This window comes from Camelus dromedarius, chromosome 10 (genome assembly GCF_036321535.1).
Source record: "Camelus dromedarius isolate mCamDro1 chromosome 10, mCamDro1.pat, whole genome shotgun sequence".
Taxonomy (NCBI): domain Eukaryota; kingdom Metazoa; phylum Chordata; class Mammalia; order Artiodactyla; family Camelidae; genus Camelus; species Camelus dromedarius.
Genome location: NC_087445.1, coordinates 1,842,098 through 1,869,317, shown reverse-complemented (window position 1 = coordinate 1,869,317; position 27,220 = coordinate 1,842,098). Strand labels below are relative to the sequence as shown.

Sequence of the window (27,220 nt, the reverse complement as noted above, 5' to 3'; positions counted from 1 at the left end):
ATCTGTTGATGGACATTTTGGTTCTTTCTAACTTGGGGCTATTATGAATAAAGATTCTATGAACATTTTTATACAATTCTCTTTTAAAACTTTCATTTATTTTTGATTTTTGTTTTTGTACAATTCTTTACATTTTCCTGGGGATAAATACCTAGAGCTGAAATTGTTGGTTTTAGGTAAAGTAAAGTACAAGAAACCATCAAATGGACTTGTAATGATCCCACATTAGAGTTTTAATTTGCACTTCCCTGATGACTAAATCTTTGGACATGTTTTCTAGTACTTACTGGCTATCCATATATCTTCTTTTGTGAAATGCCTGTTTTATTCTTTACCTTTTTTTTTTTCTAATTTTAACTGTATTGTTTGTATTCTTATTGCATTATGAACATTCTTTACATATCATGGATGCAAGTCTTTTGACAGATACATCTATTAGAGACATTTTCTCCCAATGCGTGTGTTTTTCTTCTTTGCTTTCATAATAAAATTTTGAAAAGCAGACACTTTAACTTTTAATAAACTCAAATTTATCTTTTTTTATGTCTCACACTTTTTTGTAATACATCTCAAAAATCTCTGTGTGCTTCACAGTACAACTAGTTTGTTTCCTAACAGAAATTTTGTACTTTGCTATTTTGCTTAGGTTTATTATTTATTTTTAATAAATCTTTAATTACGGTATGAAAATCAAGGTGTATTAAAAATATACATATCTGGTTATTTTATCACCATTTTTGAAAAAGTCATCTTTTTCCCATCAAATTACCCTGGAACATATGTCAAAAATCAACCGGCAACTTTCAGTTACAGTTCAGATCATTAGCAAGCAGGAAAAAGCATTGCTCCTATTCTTAAAACAAGAAAACAGCTGGGAAGACTTTCCTGAATATGTAAGCTATCTGACATTGCAGGGCAAAAAACTAGCCCAAAAAATGAGCCCCAAGTCTGGAAAGCTTGGTGACTGCAAGGAGAAATAAGAACCTAAGCAGTGGCTTAACTGAGACAGAGAATGCCAAATGCCATATAAAATAATTGTAATGGAAAAGGTAAACAACATGCAAGATCAGATAGGTTATTTTAGCAGAGAGATGGAAACTATAATACAATTTAAATGCTATTAATAAAAAAAAACACATACAATAAATGAAGAATGTCTTCAAAGGGCTCATCAGCATACTTAAAACCACTGAGGAAAGAATCAGTGGCATTGAAGAGATAGATAGAACACACAAACACACACACACACACACACACACACACATTTGTATGTGTGTATGCCTCAATACAATATTTGTGTTAGTGACCCTGAGATGATACAAAAGTATCCAGAAAACACTGTTTGGTTTCTTTGAAAAAAGACAGCTTAGTAACAATGGCCTTTCCTATAAGTACGTGTCAGGAGGCAGAAAGAGAAAGGGAATGTGTTATGGGATTCTGAATTTTCAGATTCTTCCTATGAAAAGTTTATTTGTTATTAATATACACGTGGCAACTCATAGTTGATATCAGAATAGTTACTAAGTATGGGGTACATAATTCTATTACGATGCAGCTGAGTTCCAATACACATATAAAACAAACACCTAAGTGGCACACATACAAATTCACAGACAAACAACAGCAAACTCAGAACACATTCACAGACATCCAACACTGTGCATTTTATGCAATTTATTTCTTGTTTTTTAGTTTCTCATTCTAATGACTGTGCATGAATCAATATTTTTATATTTCATCAACTGTTTTAACATGTAATATTAAATTAAATCAAATATGTAAAACTATGTATGAAAAAATAGTTTTGATATAACATAAAGGCTATTATTTACCTCTCAAACGGATAAATTTCCCTTTATAACAAACTCTGAGGGATATTAAAGTTTGATGACTTGTTGAAAGCTTTCACACATTCACAACTCAATTATCAGATACTTAACGAGATATCATTTTGAGGGGTAAAGGATTACCTATATATGTTGAAATGTTAGGTATCTTCCCCTGATATTTACCTAAAGAAGAGTTGTGGATAAAAACTGGTCATTCAGCTTGTTGTCAGTGGTTTCTCCTGTGTGATGTTTCTGATATACACTGAGTTCACATGTTCACAGAAATCATATTCATAGACTTTGATAACTGAGGGTTCGTGAGTATATGCCAGCATTAAGTATACCCAAACCTACAGAAGTTCAGTAGAGCACAAATTTATTCATCATGGCAAAGAGTCTGTGAACATCAGGAGAAGATTCCATTCAACAGTCACTCTTTGGCCCTGTTTCCTTCTATCTCGTACCCTCTCATCTTCCGTGCAAGAACCCCGTGGATTTGCTGGGGGCAACCGCCACTCCATTCTGACAAGGGACAGGAGAAAACATTAAGAATTTGAGAAATGTACTTAATAAGACCTCTCATTGAACCCCCTATATTTCACTATCCAGAGGTTAATAATATGATCTCATTTGGATGACAGAGCAGTTGAGAAATTCAGACTAGGTGTGGCATGAAGAGAAGAGAAAATGGTTATTGGCGAACAATTAATAGTCACTATATGTCATATAGTTGTTACCCTTGTGTAAGTCAAATTGAGGGTTGACTTATAGTAGAAAGACTCCCCATATCCATTACCTTGATTTCTTGTCTGTTCTGAATACGAGGTCTCCACTCTTTATGTATTTTCTGCTTTACTGAGAAAGCTGGCTTTTGGCTAAAGGTTGTCATACATTCATTAAATTCTCAGTTTTCTGACTGTTTAATTTCTCTGATGATGAATGAATTGTGATGGCCGGCACAAAGTTTTCACATTTTCATTACATTCCCAGAGTTGCTCCGCAGTGAGTTTTCTGAGAATTGAGGGCACAGAGTATTTCTAGCACTGATTATCTTTGTAGAGCTTCTTTGCTGCGTGAGTTCTCTGATCTACAATGAGGACCAGGCTCAGGATGAGACTGTCCATATAAAATATAGCCCAAGAATTTCTCTCCCGTGTGCATTCTCTGACGTTTAGTGCAAGCCAGGATCTTGCAGAGAAGCTTCCAAGTGTTCATTATATCATAGGGGTTTTCTCCAGTAGCTTTATTTTGTATTGTGAGACTTGATTTCCAGCTCAGAGATTTTCTACATTCATTACACTTACACGTTTAATTCCCTGTGCGGGCTTTCTGATGTTCTCTAAGGCTGGATTTCTGGCTAAAAGTTTTCCCACATTTATCACATTTATAGGGTTTCTCCCCAGTGTGAGTTCTCTGATGTACTCTGAGGTTTGATTTCTGGCTGAAAGCTTCTCCACAGTGATTACAATTATAGGGTTTCTCTCCTGTGTGAGTTCTCTCGTGTTTTCTTAGGACCGACTTCTCACTGAAAGCTTTGCCACATTCGTTACATTCATAGGGTTTCTCCCCAGTGTGAGTTCTCTGATGTCCTCTGAGATTTGATTTCTGCCTGAATGTTTTGCCACACTCTTCACATTTATAGGGCTTCTCCCCAGTGTGAGTTCTGTGATGTACTCTGAGGTTTGATTTCTGGCTAAAAGCTTCCCCACAATGATTACACTGGTAGGGTTTCTCCCCTGTGTGAATTCTATGATGTCCTCTGAGTTGTGACTTCTGACCGAAAGCTTTCCCACATTGGTTACATTTATAGGGCTTTTCCCCTGTATGAGTCCTATGATGTTTTCTTAGACCTGACTTCAGTTTGAAAGCTTTCCCACATTCATCACACGTATATGGCCTTTCTCCTGTGTGAGTTCTCCGATGATTCCTCAGGCCTGACATATGGCTAAAAGATTTCCCACATTCGTTACATTCAAAGGGTTTCTCCCCTGTATGAGTTCTCTGATGCACTATGAGAATTGATTTATAGTTGAAAGCTTTCCCACATTCATTACATTCAAAGGGTTTCTCTCCTGTGTGGGTTCTCTGATGTATTCTTAGGCCTGACTTTGCACTGAAAGCTTTCCCACATTCATTACATTCAAAGGGTTTCTCTCCTGTGTGAGTTCTCTGATGTTTTCTTAGGCGTGACTTCTCACTGAAAGCTTTCCCACATTCATGACATTCATAGGGTTTCTTCTCTGTGTGACTCTTCTGAGGCTGAGTCAGGCATGAAGTCATACTGCAGGATTTTCCACACTTGTTACACTCACAGGGTTTCACTGCAATTTGAGATCTCTGATGTACGCTGAAAGCTGACTGGTAATCCAATGTCTCTGTACATGTGCCATTGTCGGAGGATTGCTCTAGTGCGTGAATCCTCTGATGCACTGGGAGGGCTGAATTATGGCAGAAATTCCTTCCATATTCAAAGGTTTTCATTCCTGTATGAGCTTTTTGCTGTTCTCTACAGCGTAATTTTTGGCTGAAAGAGTTCCCTTCTGTGTCAGGTCTTTGAGTCATCCGACTGAAATTACTGTCATCTTTAGTACATTCGCATTTATCAAACTCATACTGACTCTTCTCCGCTGGATGACTGTTCTGGGAGACTATCAAGGTTGACTTATCACATTGGCTTTCTCCACATTTAATGAATTTATAAGATTTCACTTTTGGCTGGGTACTCTGAGATGTAACAAGGGTAGTCTTCTCAAGAAGATCTTTTCTACGTTCATTACATTCAAAATCTTGCTGCAAAGTCTGAATTGTCTGATGCTGAATTACTTTGTCTTTATGTCCAAAGGCGTTCATACGTCTCCTATAAACAAAAGATTTCTCTCCAGTATTGGTTCTACTATCCTTAATACTGAGGAGCCATTTCTCACATACATTAAGGTCATGAGTCTTCTTTCTTGAATACTGACAGTGCGGGGCCAATGAGCTGAGAAGCAAGTAACTAGATCCTGCAGTGTTAAATTTACAGGGCACTGTTTTTGCAGGAAGAATGTTTATGTCCAGATTATATGGTTTTCTTGGAATTTCTTGCTTTGTAGTCAATGATTTGTGGGTGAATAAAACTTGCCTCAAATGTTTGCCTTGGTTTTCCAGGCTCTCCTCTAAGACTTTATCAGGCTGGGGTTCTTCTAAAAATAAGAAAATTAAAAATAGTTTATGATATTTAACATACTTATTATGGAATCTGATTTATATACATATACCCTATTACGTATTTGACTCCTTGGTTTCTGGCTCAGTTTCCCCAAAATAAAGTGATTTCAAGTGTATAGTTTCTCTTTTTTTGTTGTGAAAAACACTTTTTGTAGTGGAAAAAGACAGAGGAATCTAGAAATGAAAATACATATACACTTGGTATGTTAAAGTATAATTTTCAAAACTGGGTAGAAAAAAGGATATAAAGGAAAGGAACAATTAAGAGAAAAGAATATATTTAAGAGAACTGGATCCTGGGAAAAGAAAACAGCAGAGATCAGAATGAATTCAACGAGGATTTTGCACTAAGTAGATAACAAAAAGTATCAATGGAGAATGGCTTTCAGTGGATTTACCTGAGACAGAGTTTTCATTAAGGGAAGAACACTGGAGTCTACATTCATAGTCAAATATAGATTACAATAAGATAACCATTAGTCTATATGACTCCAATTGGAGCTCCAGTTTTTCCAATACACACGTCAATACTAAAATAAATTTATAATGGCACCAACTTTCCCATGTTGAAAGAAACAATCAGAGACAGAAACATAAATGTACTGGTGGAAGTGAAAAAAACTGATGAGAGTTAAAGCAATTTCCCACCTATATTGCAGTCACCTCTCTTTCCTGGTTCTGGTGCCCTGGTATTGTATTAGGGCTGTACAATTGTGAATCCCTCTTAATCATCAGATTGTAACTTTTCTCTTTTCAATTTGCTCACTCATTTCCCCCAAACCAGTCTTGCCCCTGCCTACTCTTTAATTCTATTTTCCACCTATTTTTCCACATATCTAGTTTTTATTCTCTGCAAGAACCCTAAGGATCATATGTTTCAAACTGGCCCTAGAAATTTTACAAGTAGCCTTTATATTTATCATAAGTTTCTTGTGCATATTTGACTGCAACCCCTACACCACGCAAAAATATCAGGCCCATGCTAAAAATATTTGCAGGTTTTGGATCTATTGCCTTAGGTACCAACAGATGAAAGATAAAACTGAAATAATTCAGGAAAAGGAAGTTTTACACTAACTATATGCTCATTATGTGTTCTAGCCACCAATCCATTAGTACAGAGTATTCTCTGCTCTAATCTTGACAGGGTATCAGTCCTTATTAAATGGTTCATTTCCAACAATAACTTTATACTCATATTATTCCCCTAAATTATCCTCCATTCTAGCCTTCAAACTATTTAGAATCCAAATGTCCTTCAGGCAGGGCAAAATTATTTCCCCAAATCTTAACAATAGAAAACTTTTCCACCAATTTCAAGATGCGTCCTGATTTTGGTGATGGTAATTTACTTTAAAAATTGTGAGTCACAGATACGGGTGCTCTCCATGTAGCCTTGTTAAAATGAATGATACAGGCAGTAACTTCTTCCAGATTTTAACATAAATGTTGCTTAAATTTGTGAGAGAATATTACAAACTGAGTCCTCCAGGTGAATTAATGAATCTGATGGTGATCATGGGAAACCTTGATAGAGTTTTTTAAGAAACTTTCCTAGTAACAGATCTGTTTTCTTTGCCTGTGAAATGTACTTAACTTTTAACAATTAGGAAGGTTGCAGTTTACTCCAGTCGTCTTTCCTAACTACATTATATAATTCATTAATCATCTATTCATTTAAATTCTATCTAATTTATTACACAATGACAAGGTTAATGGTTTATTTCTCTCTTCTCATCTGTTTACTCCCAATTTTAGTTGTTTTATTAACTTTTCTTAGCTTTTATCTTTTTATTGTTAAACATACATCCATTATTTAATTTTTCAGCTTCGAAGGGTTTTCCTTACTCCCATCTTTTAGTGATGTGAGAATATCAACTTGCTTACATTTCATTTCTTTTGTTAGTTGTCCCTCGTCCACATTTTATTATATCTATTATTTCTAAAATTTCGAATGTAAAGGCCTCTCAAAGGAGAAGGCTGAAAAGCATTTCAAACTGCTCACTTCTAGCTGATCATTTTGGATCTAATTTTCTTGGAAGCCTTCTGCTGGTATTCAGTAACTCACCTGGGGAACTTCCGCTTACAAATTCTTTCTCTAACAACCATGGATCTTCTCCTTGTTCCAACATGAAGATCAGTTCTGGTTTTGTAAAGCAGTACCCTGCAAACAGGAAATACTTTAGCACTTGACTTACCTGTGTAGGTTTTGTTGTTTCCAAATGTGAAGAAAGGTATGGCTTCAGAATTAGCACACTGAGGGTGCTTGCTAGAATTTTTTTGGGGGGGGGGAGGGAAATGATAACAAGAAACATTTTCTTACACTCCTAACGTATTAACCTTCTTAAATCCTAGAATCACAATCCTAGATAACATTAAATTCTAAAATGGTCAGTGCCTGTGTTTCAAACAAGATTTCTTAAGGACAGATTTGAAATCTGGCCATAATGGAGTAAAAGGAACTGATTTATCCTTCCATATCAGACATCTAAAAAACCGTATAGATTATATGAAATGAGTTTTAGACTTTAATCAACAGGAGTGCAGACAGGGACACTTGAGAACAGAGAAACAAATGAGGTGAGCCCTGTGATTATTACAGTTTACTGCTGAGAGAGCTTCCAACCCACAGCACAAAAGGAGACCACCAAAACAGAGCCTGGCTAACTCAGTAAATTAAGGCAACAGAACTGGATTTTAAGAAAGCCATGACAACTAGGATTTGTAAGGTAAAATACCAGAGAAGAAAGAGCTATGCTGATACACAGCCTTGGAGATCTGCAAAAGGGTCTCTTGAATACTAACTTTTGAAAGCATGTAAGGAAAACACTTGAGGTTGGGGAAAGACCAGGAGAAAGTGTAGGCTGAAGTACCACCATAGCACACAGAGAGGTAGAAAGCTTCTGCTTCTACTAGCCAGGGTAGAAACACTTCCTAATTCAAGGCCAGTTAGTAGAATAACCAGAAGGGCATTTATTGCCTTAGTAGAGGAGCCAAACCAGTCCTAGACTAAAGTGAGCTCTGAGTCCAATATAACAAAGCTTAAAGCAAACTTTGAAAGGATCAAATTAATTCCAAGTAATTTAACTACAAACCAGAAAAGATCCCAAAAGATTTAAAATAATACAACAAAATTAGCATCTAACAATATAAAATTTGTAACATCTAGCCCCTAATAAAAAATTACCAGGTATGAGTAAAAGGGATATATGACTCTTATTCAAGGAGAAAAAAATCAATCAGTAACCACAGAGCAAGAAATGGCAAAAATAAAACTAATAGAGTCATTAAAACAGTAAATATACTCCACACACTCAAAAAATGAACATGAATATGATGAGAAGAGACAGGGAGTTTATTAAAAATTTCCAAATTGAAATTCTAAATATGAAAAATGTCTGAAATGAGAAAATCAACCAACCAAACAACAAACAAAAAAACTCCACTGGATAAGATTAATAATAACACAGATACCACATAAGGAAAGATAAATGACATAAAGGAGATAGATAACTTTAAGGTATAACAATGAAAACTATGAAATAAGAAACAATAAATAAAGACTGGAAGATAATAAACAGCATTATCTGTGACCAGTGGGATAATATAAACTTATCTAACATGTGAAATTAGCATTTCAGAAGGGGAAAAGGAGGATGGAAAAAATGAGCAAAGGGTGAAATTTTAAAGCAGTATATAAAACTGTGGATCCAAGAAGCTAAATGAGTATCAAAGAGAAGAAGAAAATCACACCAGGGTACATTATAATTAAATTCTTAAAAACCACTGATAATGAGAAAATGTTGCGTAGACAGAGAAAGACATAATTTATACAGAGAAACAAAAATAAGAAGGAATGTCTACTTGTCAGAATTTATACAAGCCAGAAGACTAGATGAAGTGACAATTTTAAAGTACTGAAAGAAAAAAAAGCCAACCTAGGATTTTATACTTGGCAAATATAAGACATTTTCAAACAAAAACTGAAAGAATTTATCACCAACTGACAATTACAGGAAAGTTAAAAGAAATTTTTCACACAGAAGAAAAATGCTATCAGGGGAAATTTATATTTATACATAGAAATAAACAGCACCATAATCTGGAAACATGAGGATAAAAATAAAACTTTTCTCATTTTTGGAACTCTTTTAAAAAATAGTAAATTGTCTTTTAAAACAACGACAATGTACTGTGACAATATGATGACAATAACACCACAAAAGATAGAAGGCAAAAAAATGGAAAATTGTTGTAAGATTTTAAAAATATATTCAGTACAATAAATTACTACTTGAAGGAAGACTGTGATAAGTTAAAGATTTATGCTGTAACTGCTAAAGGAACCTCATACCCTCAGAAAATAGCATGTCTAATAAATCATAATGTAGATGTAATGGAATCATTAAATATACAGTTAATCTGAAAAAAGCAGCAAAGTAGAAAAAAAGAACATTGGAAAAACAGTTTGCAAATAACAATATAGTACATTTAAACCCAACCATATTAATAATAACATTAAACATAAATGGTCTAATCTTTGCAATTAAGAGGCAAAGATCAACAGATTGGATATAAAAACAAGCCTCTAATATATTACGTCTGCAAGAAATTCAGTTTAGCTATAGAGACACAGGTAAGTTATAAGTAAAAAAAAACAAAAAAGATACCATGCAAACATAATAGAAAGAAAGTCACAGTGACTATATTAATATCAAAGCAAAATTCAAAAGAAAGGAATATTATCTGGGATAAAGAGAAATGCTCCACGATGATAAAGGAAATAATTCATCAGGAGAACAAAACTTTTTTCTAACTTTATGACATTTGTTTTTCTATCTTTATAACATTTCTTCAGTATATACAGAGCAAATCAGTCTTGATAAAACTGAAAGAGTAACCAAATCCACAATTATAGCTGGACTGTAATACCTTCTCAATAATTGATAGAACAAATAGATGAAAAAGAAATGAGGATACACAAGACTTGAACAATAATATTAACCAATATGACCTAATTTCCATCTATAGAACACTGATCCATGGTTTAAAATGACCCAAGTATATTATGTCTATAATCAAACTCACTCCATAAATATATTCAGATTGGTTTTCTCTTACAAGTAAGGTATTGTTTTCCTCTTGTTGCTTTTAACATTTTTCTTCAGTTTCCAGATGTTTGAAAGTCATGGAGTTCATGGCATGGATTCCTTTGGGTTTATCTTATATGGAGGTTGCCCAGCTTCTTGAATCTGTAGGCTTATGTCTGGCAAATTTGGGAAATTTTGGCCATTGCTTCTTTGTATTTTTTTTAAAGCCTTTCTTTCTGAGACTCCAAAGACATGAATGAGAGAGATTTTGTTGTAGACCCATAGTCCCCGATGTTTTGTTCAGTTTTATTCTATTTTTTCCTTTGCAATGATTGAGCCATTTCTGTTGTTTTGTCATAAAATTCAGTGATCTTTTCCCTCTATCCTCTCCAGTATGCTTGTGCATATCCATTGAGTTTTTTTAAAAATGTTTTTAGAATAGCTTTAAATTCACAGAAAAGGTGCAGAGAGAAAAGAGAAGTCCTGTATAACCTGCATCCAATTTAGCCTACTGTTAACATCTTATATTACTAGCAGATTTGTCATGCCTATTAATATAATATTGGTATATTATTATTAAATAGAATCTATACTTTATTCCGATTTCCTTTTTTGAACGTAACCATTTTTTCCTTTGTTCCACAACTGCATCCAGGATACCACATTACACTTAGTTACCGTGTCTCTTTAGCCTCTTTTAGCCTGTAAGTGATAACCTTTTTTGATAATCCTGACAGTTTAGAGGACATTGCAAAAAGGTTCTTCAGTTTGGGCTTCTTTTTCAATTGTTAAAAATGGGGCTGTATTTTGGGGGAGAAAGACCACAGGGGTAAAATGATTGCCATTCTTACCCCATCTTATCAAGGGTACATGCTATCAATACGACTTATCACTGATGATTCCCTGGCTGAGGTGGTGTGTGCCAGGGTTCTCTACAGTAAAGTTACTCCCCAGCCCTCACCCCATGCACAGTGTACCCTTTAGAGAGAAGTCACTAGGCACAGCCTAGGAAAGAAGTGGGGAATTATGCTCCTCTTCCTTGAAAGTGGAGTAGCTACATAAATTATTAGTAATTCTTCTGTGTCAGAGATTTTACTGTTCTCTTCCATTTATTTAGTTACTATATTATAGCAGTATGGACTCATAAGTAATTTACACTTTGGGTTATACACCAACACTATATTAATTTATTGCTCAAATTGTCGCAGCTTTGGCTATAGGGAGCTCTTTTAGTTTCGCTCCTCTGTTCTTTCACACACACCCCCCCATTATTCTGGGGTTTTTTTTTTTTTTTTTGAGTATTTCTTTATGTTCCTCCACACTTATCTTGTATGTTCCATGCCTCAGCCCTAGAACCAGCCACTTCTCCAAGGAACTTTGCTCCTTTTATTGGAGAATTGTACTAGAAACTACTTATAGATCTTTTTAGATTTTTCTATTTTTTAATAATTTTGTTTTGGTGGAGAATGGGTTTCTAGAAATTTGACCATTTCACCTAGGTTGTCCAATCAGTTGGCATACAGTTACTTATAGTATTCTCATAATTCTTTTATTTCTTTGGAATTAGTAGTACTGCCTCACTTTCATTTCTGATTTTAGTAATTTGAGTCTCCTCTTTTTTATTTGATTTAGCTAAGGTTTATAAATTTTGTTATTTTGTCAATAACCAACTTTTGGTTTCATTAATTTTCTCTATTTTTTATTTATTCTGTATTTTTCATCTCTTTTCTAATCTCTGTTATCTCCTTCCTTCCATTAGCTTTAGGTTTAGTTTGCTCTTCTCTCTCTAGTTCCTTAAGGAGTAATGTTAGGTTATGGATTTGAGATCTTTTTTCTTGTTCAATATGATTACAGCTACAAATTCCCATCTTAGTTTTACTTCCACCACATCCCGTAAGTTTGGCGTATTGTGTTAATATTTTCACTCTCTCAAGGTATTTTCCAATTTCCCTTGTGATTTCTTCTTTGAACCAATCACGTTGGTTGTTTAAGAGCATTTTATTTTCTGTATATTCATGACACTTCATTTTCCTTCTCTTATTGATTTCTAGTTTCATTGTGATTGGAACAGATACTACATATGATTTCAGACATTTAAAATGTATTAAAACTTGTTTTGTGTTCTATTCTGAAGAATAATCCATGTGCACATAAGAAAAAAATGTGTAGTCTGCCAAACTTAGGCAGAGTCTTCTATGTCTGTTAGGTCCAATTGGTTTATGGTATTGTTCAAATCCTCGGTTTTATTTTTGTTTGGTTGTTTATTCCATTATTGACAGTGGAATACTGAAGGTTTTTTTTTTTTTTTATTGTAGAACCGTATGCTTCTCCCTTCAATTCTGTCAATGTTTGCTTCATATATAGTCTGTTATTTGGTTCATGTATGCTTATGCACCCTTTTTGGTGAATTGACCCTTTTATCAGTTATGATGTCCTTTTTTGTCTCTTGAAACAGTTTCAGATTTATTTATGGCTATTGTAGTCCTTTGATTTTCCACATAAATCTTAGAATCAGTTTGCTGATAAAAACTTCCTGGGCTCATGATTGAGACTGCTTGAATCTATACATAAAGTTTGGGAAAACTGACATCTTAAGTTGTCCAATTCATAAAAACAAAACATCTCTCTATTATTTAGATGTTCTTTGTTTTCTTTTGTCAGTGTTTTGTAGCTTTCTGAAAACACATCTTATATTTTATAGATTTATCCTTAAGTACTTCCTTTTTTTTGTGCAATTGTACTGGGCTGAAAAAAAACCCTTAAGTTCCAATTGTTCATTTCTGATATACAGGAAAGCAGTAACTTTTGCAAATTGACCTTGGATCCTGCAGAGTTAGTATATTCCCTTATTATTTCCAGGAATGTTTTGGAACATTTTGGGGAAGATTCTATATAGAAAATGTTACCTGTTAATATATAGAGATTTATTTCTTCCTCTTCAATCTGTATGCCTTCCCCCCCTTTTCTTACCTTACTGTATTAGTTAGGAGTTCCAGTAAGACACTGAGTAAAAGTGATGAGAAGTTAATCCTATTCCCTAACTTAGAGGGAAAGTGTTTTGTCTCCCACAATAGATAGGACATTAGTGTTAGATCTTTCATATATACATTTTATTAGGTTGTATCCTCATACTGCTAATTTTTTGAGAGTGGCTTTTTCTTCCCACGAAAGGTGTCTTAGTATGATCAGGCTGCTATAACAAAAACACAATAGACTGAGTGGCTTACAAACAACAAGCATTTATTTCTCATAGTTCTGGAGGCCAGGAAGCCCAAGGGTGCCAGCAGGTCCCCTGTGATGAGTGCCCAATTTCTGGTTCATAGGTGGCTGTCTTCTGGAGGTGTGCTCACATAGGGGAAGGGTGAATGAGTTCTCTGGGGTCTCTTTTATAAGACCACTAACCCCATAACCTCCTAGAGGCTCTACCTTCAAATTCCATCATATTGGAGGATAGGATGTAACATGGATTTTGGGGGGACACAGACATTCAGTCTATAGCAAATGCATTGTAAATTTACTGAAATGCTTTTCATTTTCCCACTGATACAATCATACGGTATTTCTTACTGTCTGTTACCATGATTTACATTTATTGACTTATAAATGTAGAAACAGGCTTGCATTTCTGAAATGAAACCCATTTGGATATATCAACCTTTTATATATTGCTGGATTTGGTTTCCTAATATTTAGAAAGATTTTTAGATCTAACTTCACAAGAAATGTTAGTCTGTAGTTTTCTTTTAAGTTTTCTCATTGCATATTAGAATTAATACTGGACTCATGAAATGGTGGGGAATTGTTCCCTCCTCTTTACTTTCTTCAAAGAGTTTGTATAGAATTGATATTATTTCTATTTGTTTGGTAGACTTCACTGGTGAGATCATCTGGATCTGTGTTTTTTTTGGGGGGGGGCGGTTTTAAACACTAAATTTAAAAAGTTCTTGAGGTTACAAAAGTTAAGTGAGGATTTATTAAGGGACAGACAGGACACTCTAAAGGGGAGTGCAGGCAGGCTCAGGTGAGCAGCTGCACTAAATTAACTTTCTTTTACAGATACAGAACTACTCAGGTTAGATGTTTCATTAGGAGTACATTTGGAAGTTTGTGTTGCAAGAAATAGGTCTATTTCAGCCAAATAATCAACTCTATGGGCACAGAAGTGCGTGTAGTGTTCTCTTACTATACATTTAGTGTGTAAGGGATCACTAGTGCTGACTGCTCTTTCATAACTGACCCTGGTAACTTGTGTCTTCTTTCTCTCTGTTAGCCTAGCTAGCGATTAATCAATTTATTAATCTTTTCAAAGAACGTATCTTATTTTTCTTCGTTCTTTCCTATTTTCAATTTCACTAATTTCTGCTCTAATTTTTAAATTATTTTCTTTTTCTGCTTCCTTTAGGTTTAATTTCCCTTTTTCTAGTTCCCTAGAGTGGATACTTTTGGTTACTGATTTTAGATCTTCTTTCCTATTATGTGCACTTAAGAGTTATAAACTAACCTCTGACCATTGCTTTAGTTTTTAATTTTTAAAAACAGGTTAAGCACGTTATTTAGCACAGTGCCTGGCATATCACAGTGGCTGTTACAATCACATCACCTTATATTTAGCACATTTCTGGAGCTTCCTATTTGATAGCATGACTCAAGAACCCTACTTCAATGGGTCAATTTTTCCACTGCTGCCATATTAACTTACTAAAGCAATACTATGACTGTGGTACCCCCTTGTGCAAAAACCGTCAGTAGCTGGCTCTTATCAATCCAGTAAATTGAAAATGTAAAGTCACCCACAATCCAGCCTCAACCTAACTTTTCAGCCTCAGCTCCCAGTTAAGAGATAGACTGGGATTTCAAAATTGTAGGATAAACAAGATTATACTGTATAGCACAGGGAAATATATACAAGATCTTATGGTAGCTCACAGAGAAAGGAATGTGACAGTGAATATATATACGTTCATGTATAATTGAAAAATTGTGCTCTACACTGGAATTTGGCACAACACTGTAAATGATTATAAATCAATAAAAAAAAATGTTAAAAAAAAAACCCACTGGGACACTCTATAGTCTGCACCTGATGTGTTGTAGTGAGCTACCCTTTCACATGACCACTGCTTTAGTTCCATCTCACAAATATTTTTCATTTATAAAAAAATTCTCAAAATCTCTCTCATGATTTCTTAGTTGACCCTTGCATTATTCAGATGTGTGTTAGTTAATTTCCAAATATTTAGGAGCACTCCAGCTATCTTTCTGTACTTGCTTTCTTATTTACTTCTGGTATGGTCTCAGAAAATCTTTTTAAATTCTACACATTTAAATTTGTTAAAGTGTGCTTTATGGAGTAGAATGTGTTCTGTTTTGGTTGTACGTTTCCTGTATACTTGCAAATAATGTGTATTTCCTTGTTGTTGAAATAGTGTCTCTCTCTCTCTCTCTTCACACACACTCACACATACCAGTAGATCCAAACTGGTTGACAGTGCTCTTCAGATCATCAATACCTATACCCTTACTAATTTTTTGCCTTCTTGATCTACCAGTGCAGGCAGAGCAGAGTTTAAGGCTCCAACACTTATAGTGGATTTGCCTACTTCTCTTTCCAGTTCTGTTTTTAACCTGTGTATTTTGAAGTTCTGTTGTTAGGTGCATAGACATTTAGGATTGTTATGTCTTCTTAGAGAGCTGACCTCTTTATTGGTATGCAATGTTTCTCTGTCCTTGGTAATCTTCCATGTTTTGAAGTATAGTAAAATTAATACATTTAGTTCAGTATTCTTTTGGTTAGTGTTAGCATGGCATATTTTTCTATCTCTCCTTACTCTTAAGCTACCTGAGTCTTTGTGTTTATGGCACATTCTTGTAGCCATTTATTTTATATGAACCCATTTTATTTCTTCTCTTAGCGCATCATTTATACTTCTTTTAAACTCTTTTTAGTGGTTGCCTAGTGTTTATAACAGACATTTTAAAGTAATCTATGTCTACCTTAAAATAACATAATAACAGTATCACTTCACATGTGGTAAAGGCACCTTATAACAGGGTATTCCCTGTAGTCTTTGCCATCCCTTGTGGTACTGCAGTCATTAATTTATCCATATGCTATAATAACATTATACCTTCTTACTGTTACTATTTTCAATTGCATCCTGAACATTCTAAGCATTATATGACTCTGGATCTTCTTTATCTTCTGTCACAGTAGGCTTCCTCTGACCTTGTGGCAGCTGAAGAGAGAAATACTGTTTCTTACTGCCAGTTGAGGTTTGAAGTCCAGGTTCTCCATTTGGCCTCTATGGACACCACAGGGTAGGGACTGGGACCCCTTTTTGCAGCTAGTCAGTGCTGAACATCTTGGCTCTCCATTAGGCCTTCACCCTAATGGAAAGGTGGAGTGGTTCTTTGCTACTGTTTCTCTCCACTGTCCAAAGTCTTATGATTGTTTTCTACGTAATGTCTAGGGTTTTAGCTGTATTTAAGGGGAGGAACAGGGTGAAGTATGTCTAATTAATTTTATATGAAACCGTCAGTCTCCAAAATTTTTACTAAAACTGCTTTAAAATTTTTGTGTAACTTTTAAATATGTAAAATATTTATGTAGTTCAAAAATCCATATTGTATAAAAAGGTATATTCAAAGTTTCACTTCCATTCCTGTCCCCTCCACTCATTCTCTTCCTTCCCATTTTTATTACTTTCTGATTTTCTTCCAGTATTTCATTTTTGCAACTATAAGCAATGATATATATTCTTGTGTCTCTTCCTTTCTTACTCAAAAGGTAACTTTCTATACACACTGTTCTGCTTCTTTTTGATTTAATATATACTGAATATTACCCTTTATCTGTGTATAAACTCTTCCTATAGTTGCATCGTATTCATTTGTGGGTAGATGTAACCCAAATTGAAGTCAATTTATCAGTGATGAACATTTGGGTTAAGGATATTTTACTGCTATTATCAACTATGCTATGATGAATGACCTTGTGCACGTATCATATTGTATTGTGCAGGTACAGCTTTAAGATATATTCCTAGAAATGTGACTGCTGGGTAAAATCTAATACATCTGGATTTTTTTTTTAGTACCGAAAATGTACATTTATTAAAGGCAGATCTGATTGTGTTACTACTTTACTTAAAACCGTTAATGGCTAGCCATTGCTTAAAAACTTCAGAATAGGGCCTCAGTATAGTCTCTTGGTCCATATGTCTTCTGGCTTTCCTTGTTCCAGCCTTATTAATCTATTTTTTAAGACCCTGTGCTCCCTATCTTCTCTTCTACCAAGAATCTTGGTACTTGTTCTTTTCTCTGCTCGGGATGCTTATATTTCCTTATTTCCTTTCTTCCTACACTTTCTTTAGAGTTTTGCTCAAGTATCACTTTATCTTAACATTTCTTCCTGAGTTTGAAAAACTTCATAAAATAGTAAATAGGCAAGTGAACCCCTCCTCTGAGGTATCCTTTACTAAGTATCAACAAATATCACACATTGTTTATGGAGAGATTTCATTGTACTCCCTAAAGTCAAGTAGTGCTATTAGAGAAACTGTATTGCACACTTTTGCTTTCTGATGCTTATCAAATTTAGTTACTTTTTAATGTAATTTAATTAAGTCCCCCCCCCAAAAAAACTTCAGCTCCCTGAAAGCAGAGATGGTCTGTATTTTTTTCATAATTACTTTTCCAGTACTTAGTCCAATGCTTGAATTGGGTATTCAAAGCGCCCTATGAAAACTGAGGCTGTGCTATTATATATCATCAAGACTGTTGTACAGGGGTCTACCAAGTAGTAGGTGTTGGGTAAATAGTTGTGAGATTTTAATTGCATTTCTTAAAGATCACATACTTGGTAAGTCATGGTTATTTTTCAGATTTGTTTCATTACAGGTTATTTTGTAATAATATAGAATATAGTTCCTTGTGCTATACAGCAGGTCATGGTGGTTTATCTATTTCATATATAGTAGTGTGTATCTGTTAATCCCAAACTTCTAATTTATCCCTGTCCCTGCTTTCCCTTTGGTAACCGTAAGTTTGTTTTCTATGTCTGTGAGGCTGCTTCTGTTCTGTAAATAAGTTCATTGGTTTCCCCCTTTTTTAAGATTCCACACATAAGTGATATCACATGATATTTGTCTTTCTCTGAATTACTTAATATTATAATCTCTAGGTCCATCCATGTTGCTGCCAAAGGCATTATTTCATTCTTTTTTATGGTTGAGTAATATTCCACTGTGTGTGTATATATTATATATATATATATATATATAATATATACACACATACATATACACATACACACACCACATCTTTATCCATTCATCTTTTGATGGACATTTAGGTTGCTTCCATGTCCTGGCTATTATAAATAGTCCTGCTATGAACATTAAGGTGCATGTATCTTTTCAAATTGGAGTTTTCTCCAGATACATGCCCAGGAGTGGGATTGCTGGATCATATGGTAAGCCTATTTTTAGTTTTTTTAAGGAGCCTCCATACTGTTCTCCACAGTGACTGCACTGATTTACATTCCCAACAGTGTAGGAGGATTTCTTTTTCTCCATACTCTCTCTCTAGCATTTATTATTTGTAGACTTTTAAATGATGACCATTGTGACTGGTGTGAAGGGATACCTCACTGTAGTTTTGATTTGCATTTCTCTAATAATTAGTGATAGTGAGCATCTTTTCATGAGCCTGTTGCCCATCTGTATGTCTTCTTTGGAGAAATGTCTATTTAGGTCTTCTGGCCATTTTTTGACTGGGTTGTTTATTTTTTTTTTAATATTAAGCTGTATGAGCTGTTTGTATATTTTGACATTATTTTTTCTGTATTTTTTTTTCCTTTTGTGGTATCTTTGTCTAGTTTTGTATCAGAGTGATGTGGCTTCATACAATGAGTTCTGAAGTGTTCCTTCCTCTGCAATTAACCGGAATAGTTTCAGAAGGGTAGGTGTTAACTCTTCCCTAAATGTTTGGTAGAATTCACCTGTGAAGCCATCTGGTCTTGAAATTTGGGGGGGGGGGGGGGGGGTTAAAACTACTTATTCAATTTCAGTACTAGGAATTAGTCTGTTCATATTTTCTAGAAATTAAGCTTTTATCAGCTGCATCATCTGCAAATATTTCCTCCCATTCCACAGGTTGTCTTTTCATTTTGTTTATAGTTCCCTTTGTTGTGCAAAAGCTTGTAAATTTAATGAGGTCCCATTTGTTTATTCTTGCTTTTTATTTCTATTGCCTTGGCAGACTGCCCTAGGAGAATATTACTATGATTTACATCAGAGAATGCTTTGTCTATCTTCTTTTCTAGGAGGTTTATGGTGTCTTGTCTTATGTTTAAATCTTTATGTCATTTTGAGTTTATTTTTGTGTCTGATGTGATACAGTGTTCTAACTTCATTAATCTACATGTGGCTGTCCAGCTTTCCTGACACCACTTGTAGAAGGGATAGTCTTTTCTCTATCATATGTTCTTGCCTCCTTTGTTGAACATTAATTGACAGTGGGTGTGTGGGTTTATTTCTGTGCTCTCAATTCTGTTCCATTGGTTCGTATGTTTGTTTTTGTGCCAATACCATGCTGTTTTGTTTACTGTAGCTCTGTAGTATTGTCTGAAGTCTGGGAGGGTCATGCCTTCAAATTTGTTCTTTTCTTCAGTATTGTTTCGGCAATTCTGGGTCTTTTGATTTCATATAAATTTTAGTATTATTTGTTCTAGTTCTGTGAAAAATGTCCTGGGTAATTTGATAGGGACTGCATTAAATATGTAGATTGCTTTTGGTAGTATGGCCATTTTAACAATGTTAATTCTTCTAATCCAAGAGCATGCATATATTTCCATTTCCTTAAATCACCTTTGATTTCTTTAATCACCTTTAATTTCTTTAATCAATATTTTATAGTTCTCCATGTATAAGTCTTTCACCTCCTTTGTCAGGTTTGTATTTTCTTTTTAACTTTCCTTTTCTGATATTTCACGGTTAGTGTAAAGAAATGCAACATTCCTTTCTGTATGTTAATCTTGTATCCTGCTACTTTGCTGAACTGGTTTACCAGCTGTAATAGTTTTTATGTGGAGTCTTTAGGGTTTTCTAGATATAGTATCATGTCATCCATGTATAGTGACAATTTTACCTCTTCTCTTCCAATTTAGATCCCTTTTATTTCTTTTTCTCATCTGATTCCTATGGATAGGACTTCAATATTATGTTGAATAGAAGTGGTGGGAGTGGGCATCCTTGTCCTGTTCCAGATTTTAGCAGGAAGGGTTTCAGCTTTTCACCATTGAGCATGTGGTTTTGTCATAAATTAGCTTTTATTATGTTTCCTCTACCTCCATTTTGGTTAGAGTTTTTATCATGAATGGATGTTTAATTTTATCAAATGCTTGTTCTGCATCTACTGAGATGATCATGTGGTTTTTGTCCTTTATTTGTTGACACGGTGTATCACACTGATTGATTTATGTATGCCGAACCACCCTTGTGACCCTGGGATGAACCCAACTTAATCGTAGTATATGAACTTTTTATGTGTTGTTGGATTTGGGTTGCTAATATTTTGTTGAGAATTTTTGCATCTATATTCATCAAAGATATTGGCCTGCAATTTTCTTTTTTGGTAGTGTCTTTACTTTTGGTATCAGCATGATGGTGGCTTCGCAGAATGAGTATGGGAGTGTTCCCTCCTCTTCAGTCTTTTGGAGTGTTTGAGAAGGATTGGTATAAGTTCTTCTTTGTATGTCTGACAGAACTCCCCAGTGAAGGCATCTGGTCCTGGACTTCTGTTTGCAGGGAGGTTATTACTATTATTTTTTAAACACTGCTGACTCTATTCCACTTCTAGTGATTGGTCTGTTCAAATTATCTATTTCTTCTTGATTCAGTTTTGGTGAACTGTATGGTTCTAGAAATTTGTCCATTTCTTCTAGGTTGTCCAGTTTGTTGCCATATAATTTGTTCATAGTATTCTCTTATGGTTTTTTATATTTCTGTAGTGTTGGTTATAATTTCTCCTCTTTCATTTCTTCTTTTGTTTATTTGAGTCCTCTCTCTTTTCTTCTTGGTGAGCCTGGCCAGAGGTTTGTCAGTATTTTTAACTCATTCAAAAAACCAGCTCTTGATTTTATTGTTTTTTTCTAAAGTTTTAAAAATATCTTTTTAATTTCCTCCCTGAACTTTATTATTTCTTTCCCTCTGCTAACTTTAGGTTCTGTTTGTTCTTCTTTTTCTAATTATTTTAGGTGGTAGGTTAGGTTGTTTATTTGAGATTTTTCTTGTTTTTTTTTGAGGAAGGTCTGTAGTGCTATGACCTTTCCTCTTAGCACTGCTTTTGTTGCATCATTTAGATTTAGTGTGGTTGTGTTTTCATTGACATTTGTCTCAAGGTATCTTTTAATTTCCTCTTCAGCTTCATTATTGACCCACTGTTTTGTTGTTGTTATTGGTGGTGGTGGTGGTTTTGTTTTTAATAGCATATTGTTTAGTGGTTGTATTTTCTACTTCTTCCTGGTGCAGTCCTAGGAGATTGTATCTTTCTAAGAATTTGTCCATTTCTTCTAAGGTTGTCCATTTTATTGGTGTATAGTTGCTGGTAGAAGTCACTTATGATCCTTTGTATTTCTCTGGTGTTCACTGTAACTTTCCTTTTTCATTTCTTATTTTATTGACTTGGGTCCTCTCCCTTCTTTTCTTAATGAGTCTAGTTAAAGGTTTATCAATTTTATCTTTAAAAAAAAACAGCTTTTAGTTTTATTGATCTTTCCTATTGTTTTTAGTCTATACTTCATTTACTTCTGCTCAGATTTCTTTCCTCCTAACTTTGGGTTTTGTTTGTTCTTTTTCTAGATGCTTTAGCTGGAAGGTTAGTTTTAGTGACTTGATACACAATTTGTATAATGCAGTTAATGCAGTGCTGAGAGAGAAATGCAGCATGAAATAAATATATTAAAGAGGAAAGGTCTCAAATCTATGATCTCACATTAAGAAACCATAAGAACTAAGCCATGGAAAAGAAATTGAAAACATATATATGTATGTATATATATGTTTAACTGAATCACCTTTCTGTACACCTGAAAGTAGCATTGTAAATCTACACTTCAAAAAAAAAAATTAAATTAAAAAAAGAAACTATAAGAGAGCACAAGAAATCCAAATCAAGCAGTAGGTAAAAAATAAAGGGCAGAAGTCAATGAAGTTGAAAACAGAAAACAAGAGAGAAAACTCAATGACAGAAGAAGCTGGTTGAAAAGAATAATGAAATAGACAAATTTCATTTGAGATAAAACAAATTATCAATACAATGAATAAGATGGGGATATAAATACAGATCCCAGATACATTAAAATGACAAAAAGAAAATAGTATGAACAACTCTAGACACATAAATCTGACAAGTTAGATACAATGGGCTAATTGCTGGAAAGCAAAGCAAAAATACCATAGTTTGCCCAGTGGAGATAATTTAAATAGTCCTATAACTATTACAGAAAGTGAATTTGTAAGTTTAAACACCCCAAAAAAGAAACCTCCAGGCCCAGATGCTTTTGCTAGAGAATTCTACCAAACATTAACGAAGAATAAACACCACTTCTACACAATCTCTTCCAGAAAACAGAAGAGGAGGAAACCATTTCCAACTAGTTGAATGAGGCCAGCATTATCCTGATAGAAACAGGAGACAAAGACAGTACAAAACTACAGACCGTCTCATGAAGAGATGCAAAACCACTTTTAAAATGTCAGCAAATATAACTGAGCAATAAGTAAAAAGAATTATATGCCAAGACCAAGTAGGGTTTATTCCAAGTATGCAAGACTGGTTTAGTATTTGAAAATCAGCCAGTGTAGTCCACCATGTTAATGGCATAAATAAGAAAAAACCACATAATCACAGCAGTAGACACAACAAAAGCATTTTTTAAAAATTCAATATCTCATTCATGATAAATACTCTCTGAAAACTAGGAATAGAGAGGAATTTCCTCAAGTTGATGAAGAATATCTGTAGAAAATCTCCTGCTAACATCATCTGCTGAAAGCCGGATGCTTTCCCTCTAAGGCTGGAAACAAGGCAAATGTATCTACTCTCACCACTCAGCAAACTCTCACCAGTTCAGCAAAGTGTCAGCACAAAAGAACAATGTATAAAAATATTTCTATAAACCAGCAACTGATAAGGAGACAGAAATTTAAAATACAATGACATTTACAATCAATCAAAGTGAAATATTGAGGTATAAATCGAACGAAACATGTATAGGACTTTTATGCTGAAAACTAAAAAACACAGATGAAAAAAATCAAAGATCTAAATAAATACATATACTGTGAATTTTGAATTACAGAACAGCAAAGATGGCAAAAAATTGATTTATACATTTAACATAATTCCTATCAAACATTAAGCAAGATTTTTAAAAACATAATGACATTATTCCAAAATTTATACATGAAGTCAAAGTAACGGGAAGAGCTAAAACAATACTGACAAATAAGTATAATGTGAGAAGCAGCACTCTCCCTCATTTAGAGAACCCAGAAATAGATTCACCCAAGTATACCAAAATCATTTTTGATACAGCTGAAAAAGCAACTCAATGAAAGAAGAGCAAATGAATAACCACAGGTAAAAAAAATTATCTCAACTTACACTTCACTCCTTATTTAAAAATTAACTCAAAATGATTTAAAGAAAAATGATAGATTTAAATATAATTGTAAAATGACCCAACTTTTAAAATTTGGAGAACACCTTTAGACCAAGGACTCGGTGAGGTGCCCTTAGATACGCATAAATACACAACCCTGATAAAGTGGACTTCATCAAAATTAAAAATTTAGGATCTGCAAAAGACTTTATTAAGGGGATGAAAAGCCAAGCTACCCCTTCACAGGCTTTGCCAGCAAGGACCCCAAAAGCCCTCACTGTTGCAATAGACACTTGCAAGTTTCTTCACTGAGGACACCCAGTCTTTGCCTATGATATTCCCTCAGCTGATGGGGCCCCCTAGAGTCCATGCTGCTACAGTGCTCCAGAGCAGGAGATGCCTCTGTGCTCCCTTTGGGGCTGGAGCCACTGCACCCCTCCTCCCCACACTAGCAACACCATGCACATGCTTGAGCTCTAGACTCTAGTGCTGCCACTGTGTATGCCTGTACCCTCATACCAAAAGGGATGCCATTTGCAGAGACATCCCCCATAAAAAAAAAAAAAAAAGAGAGTGGGAGAAATCAAGCAACTTTTGCCACCAAGGACCCCAGCAGCCTTCACCCTTCCTGCAGACATTTACAGCATTTGCTGTCAAGAACCCTCACAGTCTTTGTGAATGCTGACCTCAGTTGAGAGATCTTCCTGAAGTCCACAACTGGCACCCAACCCAGCTGCCCCCATGTACCACCCACAGGTGAAGGTATTTCCCTACTGAATCCAATCCATAAAGTGTGGAAGAGGTTACTATTTCTTCACATGCAAAGACATCAATGTAAACCTATTAGGAACGTGAGAAATACAGGAAACATGACACCACCAAAGGGAAATGTATTTCAAGTAGCCAACTCCAAAGGTACAGGAATCTACACTGTCTGACAAAGAAATAAAAATGTTTTAAGGAAGAGTAGCAAGCTAGCAGAGAATACAAATAGACAACGCAATGAAATCAGGGAAACATTACATGAACAAAATGAGAAGTTAAAGAAAGAGACAGAAATCATAAAAAGAGAACCAAGTAGAAGGCTATTTCTAGAAACATACAACCTACCAAGACTGAATCAAGGAGAAATAGAAAATGTGAACTGATAAATAGATGAGTAAAGAGACTGAATGAGTAATCAAAATCCTCCCAACACAGAAAGCCCCAGGACTAGCTTCATTGACAAATTCTTCCAAACATTAAAAAAAGAATTAATACCAATTCTTCTCAAACTCTTCCAAAAAACTGGGGAAAAGAGAATACTTCCAAACTCATTCTATGAAGCCAGCATTACCTTGATAACAAAGCCAGATAAGGACACAAGAAAACTATACACCAATATACCCAATGAATACAGATGTAAAAATGCTCAACAAAATATTAACAAATCAAATTCAAGAGCACATAAGAAGGATTATACACCATGATCAAGTGGGATTTATCCCTGGGATGCAAGGATGGTTCTACATACACATATCAATAAATCTAGTATATTACATTAATAAAATAAAAGATAAAAACCTTATGATTCTCTCCATAGATGCTGAAAAAGAATTTGACAAAATACCACATCCTTTCATGATAAAAACCGTCAGCAGACTGTGTATACAAGGAACATATCTCAACATAACAAAGACCACATATGGCAAATTAAAAAGCTATTCATCTAATATCAGGAGCAAGACAAGGATGCCCACTCTTACTCAATAAAGTACTAGAAGTCCTAGCTAGAGTGACTAGGTAAGGCAAAGAAATGAAAGGCATCCAAGTTAGGAAGGAAGAAGCAAAACTGCTGCTATTTGCAGATGATATTATTTCCTATTTAGAAAATCTCAGACTCAACCAAAAAACTGTTGGAGCTAATTAACAATTCCAGTAAAGTTTCAGGGTACAAAACCAACATACAGAATTCAGTTGCATTTCTACACACTAAGAATGAAACCTCTGAAAAAGAAATAAAACTATCCCATTCACCATAGCATCAAAAACAACAAAACACTTAGGAATAAATTTAACCAAAGGAAGTGAGAAATCTCTAAAATGAAAACTACTAGACTTTCCTGATAGAAACTGAAGAAGATAATACAAATAGATCCGTGTTCCTCGATCATTAGGAATTAATATAATTAAAATGTTCATACCCAAAGGCATCTATCTATTCAATGCAATCCTATAATACTGATGGCATTCTTCAAAAAAATAGAAAAAAAAATCCTAAAATTTGTATAGAACCACAAAAGACCCCCAAATAGCCAAAGCAATCCTGAGGAAAAAGAACAAAGCTGGAGGTATTACAATTACTGACTTCAAACTATACTACAAAGCTACAGTAATAAAGACAGTATGGTACTGGCACAAAAATTGACAGACCAATGGAACAGAATAGAGATCCTAGATTAAACCCCTGCTTCTACTGTCAACTACTATTTGACAAGGGAGCCAACAGCACCCAATGGAGGATAGTCTCTTCAATAAACGGTGTTAGGAAAACTGGATAAACACATACAAAGCAATATAACTAGACCCCTAACTGACACCGCTCACAAAAATTAATTTGAAGAGGACTTAAACTCAAAGACTTAAACATGAGACCAGATACTATAAAATTCCTAAAAGAAAACACAAAGAAGAAGGTCCTCAACATTGGTGTTGGCAATGATTTTTTAGATAAGACATTAGAAGTACAAACAACAAAAGTAAAAACAGGACTAGACTAAACTTAAAAGCTTTTGCACAGCAAAAGAAACAACAAAATGAAAAGGCAACATACAGAACATGAGAAAAATTTTGCAAACCATACATCTGATAAATATATAAGAACTCATACAACTCAAAAACAAAAAAAGCCGATTAAAAATGGGCAGAAGATCTGAATAGACATTTTTTAAATAAGACATATAGATGACTAACAGGTGCATGAAAAGATGTCTACATCATTAATCATCAGGCAAATGCAGATGAAAACAATGAGGTATCACCTCATACCTGTTAGAATAGTTATTACCAAAGACAAGAAATAACAAGTATTGGTGAGGATGTGGAGAAAATGGAACCCTTGGTGCACTGTTGGTGGGAATGTAAACTGATGCAGCCATTATGGAGAAGGCTATGGAGGCTCCTCTAAAAATTAAAAAATAGAACTACCTATGAGATTGATCCAGCAATTCCACCTCTGGGCATTTATTTGAAGGAAACAAAAACACTAACTCAAAAAGATACATGCACCCCCATATTCACTGCTGCATTATCTACAACAGCCAAGATATGGAAACAACCTACATGTCCGTTGATAGGTGAAGGGATAAAGATAGTGTGCTACATATATACAATGGAATATTCAGCCATGAGAAAGGAATACATCCTGCCATTTGATTTATAACAACATG

General features: G+C 34.7%; 2 protein-coding genes across 2 annotated transcripts in view; both read right to left on the bottom strand.

Annotated features, from left to right (window-relative positions):
- ZNF510 (zinc finger protein 510) overlaps positions 1-2,123 on the bottom strand; it is a 39,092-nt gene extending 36,969 nt beyond the window's left edge. The window contains exon 1 of the mRNA XM_064490093.1: positions 2,013-2,123. The gene's annotated coding sequence lies outside the window, so the exon portion shown is untranslated. The remainder of the gene's footprint in view (positions 1-2,012) is intronic.
- ZNF782 (zinc finger protein 782) overlaps positions 1,726-27,220 on the bottom strand; it is a 35,779-nt gene continuing 10,284 nt past the window's right edge. The window contains exons 5-6 of the mRNA XM_031447214.2: positions 7,105-7,200; positions 1,726-5,011 (exon numbers count right to left, since the gene is read on the bottom strand). Of these exons, the coding sequence (XP_031303074.1) occupies positions 3,138-5,011; positions 7,105-7,200 (1,970 nt within the window). The 3' untranslated portion in view covers positions 1,726-3,137. The remainder of the gene's footprint in view (positions 5,012-7,104; positions 7,201-27,220) is intronic.